This window comes from Nilaparvata lugens, chromosome 6, assembly GCF_014356525.2.
Source record: "Nilaparvata lugens isolate BPH chromosome 6, ASM1435652v1, whole genome shotgun sequence".
NCBI lineage: Eukaryota > Metazoa > Arthropoda > Insecta > Hemiptera > Delphacidae > Nilaparvata > Nilaparvata lugens.
The window spans coordinates 48,388,059-48,401,790 of record NC_052509.1 but is presented as its reverse complement, the minus strand read 5'-3'; the positions used below and the strand labels follow the sequence as shown (position 1 = coordinate 48,401,790).

At 34.0% G+C, this 13,732-nt stretch overlaps 1 protein-coding gene across 1 annotated transcript in view; it reads right to left on the bottom strand.

The window, feature by feature from the left end:
* LOC111056744 (ubiquitin-like modifier-activating enzyme ATG7) overlaps positions 1–13,732 on the bottom strand; it is a 59,218-nt gene that overhangs the window by 23,755 nt on the left and 21,731 nt on the right. The window contains exons 12-13 of the mRNA XM_039431474.1: positions 11,600–11,734; positions 10,348–10,463 (exon numbers count right to left, since the gene is read on the bottom strand). Of these exons, the coding sequence (XP_039287408.1) occupies positions 10,348–10,463; positions 11,600–11,734 (251 nt within the window). The remainder of the gene's footprint in view (positions 1–10,347; positions 10,464–11,599; positions 11,735–13,732) is intronic.

Sequence of the window (13,732 nt, the reverse complement as noted above, 5' to 3'; positions counted from 1 at the left end):
CCGACTTTTTACACACAACTTCTCCTTCAATAATTATAAATGATCGACATGGAAGTGAGTAAACGTCTTGGGAATTTATCGGTATTCTTATCTCATCACTATGTTCCAACTTTTGGTTTGCATAAGGCCCATGTGAATGATATTCAAAATTTGTAATATCATTGTAATAACGTATTTCACGTTCTATATCTAATATTTCGCTTACTGTCGCCGACATAATTATAGTTGACTCGAAATCCTAATTTTTCCAGAATTTTCGCGTTCTTTGATGTTAACGGCTCAGAGTGTGAACTCTTACTGATTGTTTTCATACTGTTGCTCAATCTATTTGATTTGTTTCTATGCTTCCATTTGTTACTAGTTTTTTTCAATTTACGTTGTTGCGGTTTTTTTCTCAAACCGCTTTTATGAAAACCATCATTGCTATTACTGTGTGAAGAAACTATTGATCTTGAGTTGAAAATTATATAGCCCATTTTTACTTTTTTTCTCGTATATGTATTCTTACTGTTATTCGATCTCCTCTAAAGTCTAATAAACTACCTTTCTGGTCTGTCACCTTGACAATAATGGTTTGAAACTTATTTGTGTTTAAGCTTACATATATTATCGGATTTGGGGTTTCATTTATTAAGTATCCTGGCAGTACCTTTGGAAGAAATTCATATATAGTATGAGTTTCTTTTCCATTAGCATATGTATTAGATGCTAAGTTACAGCTAACAATAATTGAGGTTACATTTGAAATAGAAACAGGGTTTGTGGAATAATGCCACACATATGGTTTTAAAATTGACTTATTAAATCTTAAAATAGGAGCAATAGAATCGACTTGTGTTAAATCAATCGGCTTGTTTGCATAAATTTCTGTTTGTAATGTATTATTATTACCTTTAATTTGTAATTCTTCTGACTGTTCTGATATATTTAATTTTCGTTTTATTGCTTCTATAATGTTATCAATTTCATATGATCCTGTATCAAGTTTTATTAGATTATCATCATACTTAAAGCTTGAATTTTCTCCTTTAATTATGTTTGGAATTGAATTAAATGTCCATAAGTTTATCAGTCCAATCTCATATGCTCTATCACCAGGAAGTTCTAATATTTCCGATAACGTCTCATGCAATTCACTTGTATTTGAGGAAAGTGTTATTACCACCATTTCGATCTTACTCCTAGCACTTAACGTTTATAACTGATTACACAAAAACAGTAAACATAGATGTCCGCAAATAATCGAATTATGTGGTTGTACCTGATCAATGTTATAATAAATATTTATATGTCTTTCCTTGTTCCAATAGCTTACCAGTTTTCTTGGTGGTTGAAGATTACCAATAGGATCGAAATAGAATACATTTTTATCTATCTTATGATATGCAACCCAATGCGTCCCGCTACCGCTAGTTTTGTCTAAATTTACAATAGCCATTTCACTGGGTAAGATTTTGCTAGGAAGATTATCCAGCATATAAATACCGCGCAACGATATTTTCATAATTTTCGACAATTTCTTCAGATCGAAATTAGTCAATGGTCTATCCAAATTTATATTATTCATTTTTTATTTGATTTCGTAGTTTTCTTCCTCCCTTTTTTCCTCTTTTTTCTTGTCAATGGTAGAGATGTTTTTCTCATAGTCTTACTTACTAGTCCAAATGCACCTGGCGGTATATGTGATATTGCTTTATTCAAATTCCTCCCACTACCCGCATATCTTGGGTATGGTCTCAAATAATATCCTCTCCCCTTAACATGATTCTTCAATTCTCTAATAGCATTATGACGAATAAATCACTTATTGATTAGCATTGCTACTAACAGTATGATTCCTAGCTTTGGTTCTCCTTGTCTTTCTGCTCCTTGTACTGCTCCTCCCTCTATGCCCCGACCCACTAATTGCAGCTTTAGTCTTCATTGCAAGATTAACTAAATAACTAAGAGCTTTCTCACCAAGAGGTGTCTTAGGATCTTTAAATATTTTCCAAGCTTTATCAGCTAGAAGACGATCTGCTTTTCCTATTTCTTTGTTATCGTTTGTTCTACTATAGGTTACGTCGTGCCCTTGACACGCTAAGTCAAGCTGATTTATAGGCTCAACCTTATTTTTTAACCTTTTTTCTAGGTCGGTTCCTGGGCCACAGTAATTGTAAAATTTTAATTGCCCAGTTCGGCTAATACCTGCCGGGAGGTGTAGCTCCAGAGGAAGAGCTCCAATCGACTTATTAATTATAGTAGAAGCAATGTCTTTAAGTTTTGAAAAAAGTCCACTTCCAACAATACCTCTTAAATCGAATTTTTTCGACTTTTTCAACTTTGATTGTGTTTTAGTATTTAAACTAGTATTTTTTCTACTATGTAAAACTTTAACCATCTTAACGACAGCACAGTTTGCAGTATACTAATTGAATACAGCATTTGCATTCACCTATAAGGCTAGATAGAGGGACATAACTGTATTGTTTTATTAATAAGAAGTAAAATGTTATTACCAATAATATCAAACTGAGGGCTTATACAATTATTTATTACATTATAATTTTTGTAAAAAGTGCAGACATCCTTATATGGGTCTAGCAGAGTTGCATACCAATTTTCAAGCTGATACACAAATAATTTAGGTATTTTATTAATACCTATTGCATCTATAATGCATGATTTTAAATAGAACAATGTACTGTTTCTTGTTCGTTCTAAATCGCTCAAGTATTTTGAAAACAAATCTGACTCAATATTATCTCTGTCAATTATATCATTTGAATTATTCGATTGTAAAGTTTTATTGAACTGATGAATATTCGTTAAATTAGTTGAATTGCATCTGCAACTTTTAGTATAATTTGCATATAAAAGCAGTAAAATTGCAATCCAATATAGCATAACAGTGATAATACAAAATGATTTCAATAAATTAATTGAGTTTATACAACTAATTTTCGAATCATCTAATCTGCCAAAGTTTTTTTCATTTTCATCAGCTTCTTCTTTGTTGAGTAACATCCTGCTCACTCTACAATTGCTCATCTCACACTGACTTAGCTGTGAAAAGTTCAACAACCTGACTTAAACATGTTCAAACATGTACTAGTCTAGCCATAAAAGAGTTACGTCACAGATAGCTATAAGTTTTTTCCTTTTTTATTGACTGCAGTAAGTATAAATACGAGTGTAAGCTAGAATAGCACTCAGTTTGCTGAAGAAGAGCAGAAAGTGTTTTAGCAAGAATTATCATCACAGTCATCATCCTCATTTTCAACATTTGTAGGACAAGGTGAGTAGAATGACAAATTTTCTATATTCAATAACATTTTATTCATTTATTATTTAAACAAAATAATTATTATAAAACTTGGAGAACGGTAAGAAGATAATTAACTTCTTCTTACCTAAACAGTATGCAGACTGAAATTACATCATCGCTCTATCTGACGTAATTTCATAGTGGTCGAGCAGGCTTGTACTTCTTGTCCCCGCACGATTCTTGTGTAGAATCGATGGGAGACCGTCAGTATAAAACTGTTCGAATTGAAACTATCCAGATTCTCTTCTGTAACCATATCTGCATACTGTTTAGGTAAGAAGAAATTAATTTCATTTCCGTTTTCATTTATCACGTGAAGCATCGGGTTGTTTCCAAACCTAGTTCTCGCGATGCGCGCCCTCACCACACGATACTCAAAATTGTCTAATAGCTCCGATAATGGTGTAGTTTCATACACAAAGTTAAAACGGTTGATATTAAACAATTTTGAGGAGCTTGTTGGTGGGGGCGCGCATGAGTTAGACGGTGCCGTCATGCTTGCCGATCCTCTGCCTTGTGTTGTTCTGCTGCCTTGAGCTGTTGTTGGTCTTGATGATGTAGCTTGAGCTGTTGTTGGTCTTGATGATGCAGCTAGCAGCGGTACTGCCGAGGAGTCCCCCTCTGACTCAGAAGAAGAGAACAGCTTTACAGACATCTTCTTCTTCTTTTTCTCCACTTTCGTCCATTTGGACGAAGGTGATCGTTTGACCAACTCACGAGTCGGAGGAGTAGCTTCGATGAAATTGGTTTCATCGCTCTCCTCTATGATCTTCACATCGTCAGACGAAGCTTGCGAGGGGCCAGCTTCGGCGGCGCCTATGGGGGTGGTAGCAGCTTCGGCGGCGCCTATGGGGGTGGTAGCAGCTTCGGCGGCGCCTATGGGGGTGGTAGCAGCTTCGGCGGCGCCTATGGGGGTGGTAGCAGCTTCGGCGGCGCCTATGGGGGTGGTAGCAGCTTCGGCGGCGCTATGGGGGTGGTAGCAGCTTCGGCGGCGCCTATGGGGGTGGTAGCAGCTTCGGCGGCGCCTATGGGGGTGGTAGCAGCTTCGGCGGCGCCTATGGGGGTGGTAGCAGCTTCGGCGGCGCCTATGGGGGTGGTAGCTGCTAACGCTGCCAACAGCTCTGCTGATGGAGGCGGGGGAGCTTGCATTGGAGCCTGCTGCTGCTGCTGTCCAAGCCCAGGGTAGGCAGTAGTGTACCACGGTGGGGGTGGCCCCCACATAGAGTACGGGTTCCAGCTAGCTGCTGCCATCACGGCTGGCTGGCTGTATGTCGGTGCTGTAAGCCCCCCTCCACAGACCGCAGCATATGTTCTCTGCAAGAAAAATATAGTGTGAACAACAATTTACATAACATTTGATTCAAGTTGAAAATTAAACATTTAATAAGTGACTGTACAAGAGTGAACTGGTTTTATCTTCTACTATATTTAGTGTAAATAAATTTAGAGAACTTGTATTTTGATTTTGTATTGTATACGTTTTTGAGGAATAAATTTGAATTTGAAAAAAAAAATGATTCTAATAACTTTTAGCTGTACATATTTTGTTTGATACTTTTAGAAAGTACAAGAGCAAAAAAGTAACTTTTAGCTGTACATATTTTGTTCGATACTTTTAGACTGTACAAGAGCAAAAAAGTTTTGAAATATCTCTTCAGAATAAAAATAATAGAACTTTCAGCTTGAGTGCTGATACCTACAGCTTGAGCTGTTGTTGGTCTTGATGATGTAGCTTGAGCTGTAGTTAAGTCGGCGGCGGGAGCGTTGACAACGGACGACATCTTCTTCTTCTTATAGATGAGTTGATTCGGAAGTGTTGTTAGCTGATTGATCAGACTGGATGATTCTGTTTGAATTTTTCACAGCTTATATACTGAAAAATTACAGTATTTTTCCCCACCTCCACACAGACTTAGCTGTGGTGGGATTCAGATTGGAAAGCTTCAACTTTCAAAACTTTCAACCTTCAAAAAGGTCATGTTCCCACAGAAAAAATCAAGGCCAGTACCAAACCGTATTTGGCTCCTATCCTGCTATCCCAAAGTATTACAAGAGTCTTGCCTATACGTCAGACAGAATAAAATAGATATGACATCATCCTTGTTTTGAGAGAGGTCTGAGAGTACAGCTTTCGTTTCAATTTCTTCTTTTATAGTGATTATAAAAATAGAATACCAATTTACGATAAAACTTATAGACATTTGTCAATATGCTTTAAAAACTTTGAAAATGATTATGAAACTTGTTACTGCGAACATCTGACCGAAAAATTGAATTATATTGATAGTTGTGTTAGGGAAGTTGATGTTAGTCTTCCAAGTTACATGGCTAATCGAATTATTATAACTTTATTAATATCATGTGGTGAGAAAGCAAATCTTTAAGATAAATCTCATATTTTCAGATATGACTGCAGGAGATGAAGGCAAATTCACAAAGTTAACCGTATTTTTTAACGAAAATAATATTTGATAATAATATTGATAGACATTGGACTCGTTTAAGAAAATATTCAAATAGGTCTGTCCTTGTTGATGGAATGGCGCCAGTAGCAAGCTATAAATGTGAACTCACAGAACTTTTAGAGTCGCATATGAAACTTTTAAATGAATTATCACATTTGGAATTAACTTACTTAGAGTATATAACATTTGTAAGAGACTATGAAAAATTAGGAGCTTGGTATAGTAAAGATTATAAACATCTATCAAGATGTTCCGGACGTAAGTTAGCAAAAGACATGGCAAAAAAAGATAAAAAAGGCAAACATTATGATATTCCCGATTCTTGGTCTTGTGATTGTGCAAAACTTACAAAATCGATACGTGCAATCAAAGAAGCTGTTAAGAAGAGTAATCCTTGTCTAACAGACGATGAATATTCCAACATATGTTGGGATTTATTGTCAGATTGTGGCGATGAATCTGGTTTAGAACAGGAATAGAAAATATTTTATACTATGCATATACATAGATTAATAAAACAATTTTTCAGATCAAATATGGATACTAATTGTTTAGTTGATAAGGATTATTTCTTTAGTAGAATTAATGAGAAGTATCGTTGTTGTTTTTATGATCTAATTGAATATATTGTAAGCACATTAAATAGATACGGACAAGAAGGTCTGACACAAAGCGAATTTTTGTTTTTTTTTTTTAGATGCTGGAAGATCATTTACTTATAATCCTATACATCTGAGTGTATGCTATATTTTAACAGAAAATATTAAAGAACGTCATACTAGAGCTCTGTTAAATGAAGTTCCTGAGCGTTGCTATTGTAACGCCATAGCTTACTTGCGTATTCAATTAAAAAATTTTGTAGATGATAGAGCTAGGTCAGATATTGATAAAGATTCATTTTTGTATGAAACTTTGAGAATGTGCGCCTTGCAGGCGAATTTATATAAGTTTTAAAATGGACAAACTAATTAGAGAACGATTAGAATTATTATTAAGTTTTAATAAGAATAATTATACTAGCATATGTAAAAAATGTCTTCCATGTAAATTATTAATTAACGAGATTAAAATGAAAAAAATCTTATCAATATCTACTAGAAATAGAGTTGATTGCGTACAATTGTTTGAATCTAGAAGACCTTATTTAATGGACATTGACTATATTTTGAATACTTTATGTACACATTTAGTACAAATAAAAGGTGCTGAGTGTTAGTTGTGCTTATTGTCTTACTTCATTGTGTTACCTATACATCTAGTTAGTTAGTTCTTGGAAATGAAAGAAAAAACATCTATAATAATGAAAAGAAGAGACATAAAAGCTACTCTTCCAATTATCGACTTTAATGAGCTGATAATAAAATCAATGCCTGAACAAAAAAAGGTTATAAGTAAACACGGTATTTTATTCCCAGAAAATGTACGATGCGTGATTGCAGGAAAATCAGGCTGTGGAAAAACAAACATTGTAATGAATCTTGTTTTTGGAGGTCAGGGAATTGCCTTTTCAAATCTATATTTATTTAGCAAAAGTTTAAATCAGGATAAATATAAGTTTATGGATAAAGTATTTTCCAATTTGAAACATGTCAAGTTTTTCAAATCATCTGATGCAAATAAAATTGAAATTGACATGTCATAATTATGACAAGTTCAGAAATATGTGCAAAAACATTTGGAGTAAAAACGAGCATAACTTTGTATCAATATTTACAGATAGTAAGAAAAATGAGGGAAAATACCGAGAAAATCTCGATAAATTTATAACAGATATATAGTTTTATTAATTTCTTTAGAATAATAGTTTAGTTTATGCCGAACCTTCATAAGGGTGATACGATGAATGCTAGAAAGCAGTTGGCAGGTTTAAAAATAGCTAGGAAAAAGAGAATTTTAGGTTTAAGAAAGAGGAGAAGACAAATTAGCAAGGAGAAGAGAAAAGCATCTAAAAAAGGGTAAGTACAGATATTTTAGAAAATAAAATTCAAGAACTAAGAAGTTCAATAATTCAAAAATATAATAATTTAAAAGGTTTACAGTCAGAAAAGGCTAAGACTTTAAAAAGTCAATATGCACCAATTATTTCACCACTTGAAGATATCAAACAGTCAAACTTACAAATACAAAAGCAAATACAAGATGAAAGACATAGAGATTATTATGATGATGCAGATATTATAGAACTCTCATCTGATGATTCTGATAGTATTTCGGAAGAAAATAAGCCTGATGATGGTGGAGAACAACTGAAGGATGAAACAATTGATGAACAAGATGTGGTGGAGGAGGGGGAGGAAGATATTGAAGAAGAAGAGGAGGAAAGCGGAGATGAATCAAATTTTGATAATAGCATGCAGAAATTATTAAATGAAAGTATGTATGTTGGGAAAAGGTTTCATCTATTGCTGATATGCTAAAAAAATATTTAGAGGATTATCATAGATTAAATCGTAAATCTATAGCATTTGGTCTTCAATTTAACAAAAATACAAATTCGTTTTATTTGGGTAAGAACATATCAGTAAGATGGGATTATGATCATATTATAATCGGAGAAACAATACAGTTGAGAATTAAATTAAGTAGAGGATTATTAGAATTACTTTTTAAATCAAAACCGAATGTAAGTATGATAACAATTACAGATTTCAGAAACTACAAAAAAATATTACTTGCAACAAATATTCATCTTGATAATCGTGGAAATCTCAAGAAAACTGATAGTATTAAATCAAAGTTGATTCAAAAATTATTTTTAGAACAAAGAAAGAGTAAAAGAGGTACACATGCTGCAATAGGTAAAGGACTTTCATTTGTAAAAAACGTAATGCCTAATCGTACTTATATTTATTGGGATAATGTTAATGAGCTAGTTTCAAGGTTAGAGGTATTAATTAACTCTACACATACAGGTCACGATTCTCATGAAGCAGAAATTTCCAGTATACTAGAAGAGCTTAAAGAGCGAGGATACATTCTTTAGTCTTAGAAAAAACTTGACTAGTTTTAGAATGAGCATTGACAAATTTGGAAGGATTAATAATCCGATAGCAAAAACAACCAAGGTTTTCACAAGCAATTTTAACATAAATATTATAGATAAGAAAATTGAAGCACTTAGATTAGAATTTCAAAATTCTATAAAAAGTTTGATTGATGAGCGGGATAACAAAGATTGTCTGTCCAAGAAAGAATTTTTCATTGAGAAAGCAAATTTACCAACATTAAGTGATTTGAACACAGCTGTATCAGTGGTTGATGCAACTTATGTTTCAAATGAACAATGGTTAAAAGAGAAGGAGGGATTATTAGCAAGTATTGATGATGAATTAAATAATAGGGATTTTCTCTCCAAGAAAGAATTTTTCATTGAGAAAGCCAATTTACCAACATTAAGCGATTTGAACACAGCTGTATCAGTGGTTGATGCAACTTATGTTTCAAATGAACAATGGTTAAAAGAGAAGGAGGGATTATTAGCAAGTATTAATGATGAATTAAATAATAGGGATTTTCTCTCCAAGAAAGAATTTTTCATTGAGAAAGCCAATTTACCAACATTAAGCGATTTGAACACAGCTGTATCAGTGGTTGATGCAACTTATGTTTCAAATGAACAATGGTTAAAAGAGAAAGAGGGATTATTAGCGAGTATTAATAACGAATTAAATAACAAAGACTACCTAACAAAAAAACAGTTCTTCATTAACAAAGCAGGTTTAGCGACCTTAGGCAATATTAATACTGCCATACAGGTATTAAAAGGAAGTATTTCTGATTATTTGTTTGAAGATGAAATCTTTAAATCATATCTAAATGATACTTTAATTAGGTTTGCATATTATATTATAGGAAAATGTTTGCTAGTTTCAAGAACATTTAATTGGAAAGATTATCAAGATAGAGGCTTACATGAAGAGCATATTTTAGGTGAATTTTATTGACAGATAGGTCTTTCTCAACCGTCAAATAGTTATAATGACAAAGATTTTATTACAGAAGAACAAAGAAGGTTAATGAGCAGATATGATGGCTATAACAGACCGTAACATTAGAATGACAAGCTTAGAGTAATATTGTATGCATGATAAAGCCAAGCAGATCAGCAGAGCTGATAAAGCTAAACGCTGAAAGATCTTTTCGCATGGCGGGCAGGGTCTTAGATGCTGAAGAGAGGAAACAGGTATAGTGGGAATGAAAGAATAGAAGGAGAACAAGGCTTTAGGTGGAGCCAACCAGTTTCTTAGCTTACAAAATGGAGAGCTAAGGCGGGGGGCGGCGGGGGGAAGTTCTTCCGTATGGAGCACAGAAAATTTAAGCTCCGCCTCCGTAACACGTTCCTGAGCTCCTATTGGTTGCTAAAACCAGTGTTATTCCACTACTAGCGTGAGCCATATTTTTCTGGTTTAACAACACACCCTTTCATAGTAAAATAAAGTCTAATGTGTTTCATAATCTTCCTAGAAAATAACAATAATTTCATCTATTTCAACAAACAGAAACCTAGAATCAATTGAACCTGTTGTAATAATACAGAAGCCAGCAGAGGAAATGGGAGACTTGTATAAGACTTACCTTTTAGGATGCTGGAGTATAGACACAGTCAGTTCGACAGCCAGAGCAGCAGCTAGGCTGGCCACGCCTGGCCTGGTCACAGTGCATTGCTGGTCTAGCGTCCTGTCAGCTGTCGACTAGAAACAAATACACACAATAAAATAAACTCAAGGTCAACAAGAGAAACTTGATTCGTCATACCGGACTTCAAGCTCAAAGCCCTATTGAGCTAATTCAATTTCCACTTGAAGCCATTACTTATTTACAGATTCGGTGGGAGTTTTGTCAACTAAGTCAAGCAGAAAAACTCTTGAAATAGTTGCTAGACGCTTGTGCCAAGTATTTATTTTTCTTAGAATAATTTAAACCAAGATCACTTACACTGAAGTTCTAAATTGAATACTATATAGTTTATTGCCATACCGAAATCCTAAAAAATGCAAAGTGTAGCATAAGAACAGATTCCGGCAGTGAATCGGGCGATTTTGAAAATCAATTTTGAAAACAGTTGAAAATCAATGAAGTTGTTAGCAGAACTTTTATTCGTATCACATAAATCTATGTAGAAAAGCATTATTATTTCATTTACAATATTGTTCAATTCTTGAAAATTACGTCGGCAAGGTACGTCCTTCTCTCGCATTTGTGGATGAGTGACAAGCCACACTTTCAACAATCAGGGTATGTAAACAAACACAATTTTCGTTATTGAAGCGACATCAACTTCATCAACAACCGCTACATTCAACTAAGGTTATTGTTTAGTGTGCCATGTCTTCGTCAGGCAGATCCTATCGGACCATATTTTTACGAAAATGACCGTGAACAAGCTGTGACTGTAACATCTGAAGCCGTGTCCACACTGAAAAAATGTTCGACATACATGTTCGGCAAACATATTTGTTGAGGAGCTCAGGGACAAACATTTTAAAAAGTTTGGACAATCATTACTTGTCAAACAAAAAGTTACTGTTTTTCCAAAAATTTTCAGTTTTGACAGCTGTAAAACATAAAACCTGTTCTTCCCACTTACAAATATTTTGTTTGGTGACGCGTCCACACTGGCCAACATTGACAAACATTGTTTGTCAAACATAATCAAATTCACCCAAACTTTTTCCACATACATGTTTGTTGAACATTTGTTCAGTGTGGACACGGCTTGAGCGGTATTTTTATTACGGCTTGAGTGTTGCGCACATTTTTATTTCCGCAGCTACCCCAGTACAACATAAATGATAACATGTTATTTCAACAAGACGGGGCAACAAACCAAACAGTCCGAGTCTATTCTGATGACGTTTTGATAACGTTTCTTCGAATCGTTTGATCTTTCAAAATAGAACGATTCCATGGCCCCCTCGTTCGCCTGCGATTTCATTTTGTGGGGCTTCCTCAAAGGCAGAGTCTACAAGCAACGGCCGACGACATTGGCTCAACTGAAAGAGAACAGTCGTCGGGAGATCGCACAAATACTGCAACAAATGTTGCGGGACGTCATGGACAATAACCGGCCAGGCGAAAGAAGGACGTCACATTGCCGATGTCATTTTCAAGAAATGAACATTATTGTGAATGAAATAATAATGCTTTTCTATGTATATTACGACGATACGAATAAAAGTTTTGATAACAACTTATCGATTTTCAACAGTTGTTTCAAAATTGTCCATTTCCCTGCCAGATCCTGCATAATACAAAATATAACTAAAAAATATCATTAAGAAGAGAAGTCAATATTAAAGAATTAAAACATATAATGACTGTATTATATATTGTTTTGAAAGCTGTTTAAATTTTATAACTTGAAATATAGAATAGAATAGAAATCTTTATTTGTCATAACGGTCATGCCCTATACAAAGAGATGCATACGAACATCAATAATAAATTACAACAATATCAAAAACAGAGTACAGGGGAAAATTGATAATCACATCAACACAATAAAGACAATAACAAACAGAATAAATGATTTAGGATTAACAGCATCATCAGGTAATGATAACTTATAGGTAATAGTACACTAAAAAATGGCACATTGCAGATTCATCAATTATGGCAAACCAGAACATATCCTCTTCTATTTAATGATTCCACAGTGTACGAATAAATATATAATATCTTTTGCCTTGAGAAATTTGAAAGTAAAACTATAACCTAATCTCTATCGTCCACAATATTATATACATACGTCGCAATGTACCGTTCTCTTATATCCTGATCTGCTCGTGATAAATAAAGAAATTAATGAATTTGATAGATTTTTTTTTTTTTTTTTAAGATTACGTCCTAAAGACTCCAGTCATGGAGTATAAGACAAGTCATGTTATTACATAATAATTCTAACACTAAGTAGTTCAACCTAGTTTAGGTTTGAAAGGAATTCTTGTACACTATAAAAAGCTCTATCAACTAAATATTTTTTAATTTGTTTTTTGAAAATCTTCAAATCATCATTACTTTTCAAGATTTGAGGTAGCTTGTTATAAAATTTCCTACCAATATAATCTGGTTTTTGTTCAAATAACCTACTATTGTGACCATTAACTACTATTGTTTATCAAATAACTACAATTGTTTATCATTATATGATAATCTGCTCTGTTTCGCGTATTATACTCATGAACATCTGAATTCTGGATCACACCACTCGTTTTCACATGCATTACAACTTCATATACATACAAAGATGGCACAGTTAATAGACCAAGCTTTTTAAATAAAGGCCTACAAGAGTCTAACCTATTCACTTTCTCTATACATCTGAGTGCCTTCTTTTGAATCTTAAACACCCTGTCCATATTTTGTTGAGATGAATTACCCCATACTAAAATAGCATACCTAATATGAGATAGTATAAGTCCATGGTAAGCAGTTAACAGTAGTTTTTTATCATTCAGCCTAGCAAGCTGCCGCAGGACAAATACCCCAGATGATATCTTATTACATATCCTCTCAATGTAAGGATGCCATGTTAATTTCCTGTCCAATAAAATTCCCAAGAATGCTACTTTCTCTTCTTGGTCTAATTCATTTTCCTCTACAAACACATTTATTTCTCTATCCTCTACTGAATTATATTTACTTTTGAATTGTAGGAATTGACATTTCTTACTATTTATTGTTAATTGCCTTTGCTTCAAGAATTGGACAATTGACTGTACTCCAGTAAAAGCATTTATTTCTAGACTATCTAATAAATAATTGTTAAAGATAAGCGATGTGTCATCAGCAAACAACAGAGCTCTGTGATCTTTTAACTCTTTTGGTAATTGGTTCACATACAACAGAAACAGTAAGGGACCCAGAATTGAGCCTTGAGGTACTCCAGCCTGGACCTCCAGTTTTTGAGATTTAATTTTTACTATTTCATTCCCATCCACCTTGGTAAGCTCAACACACT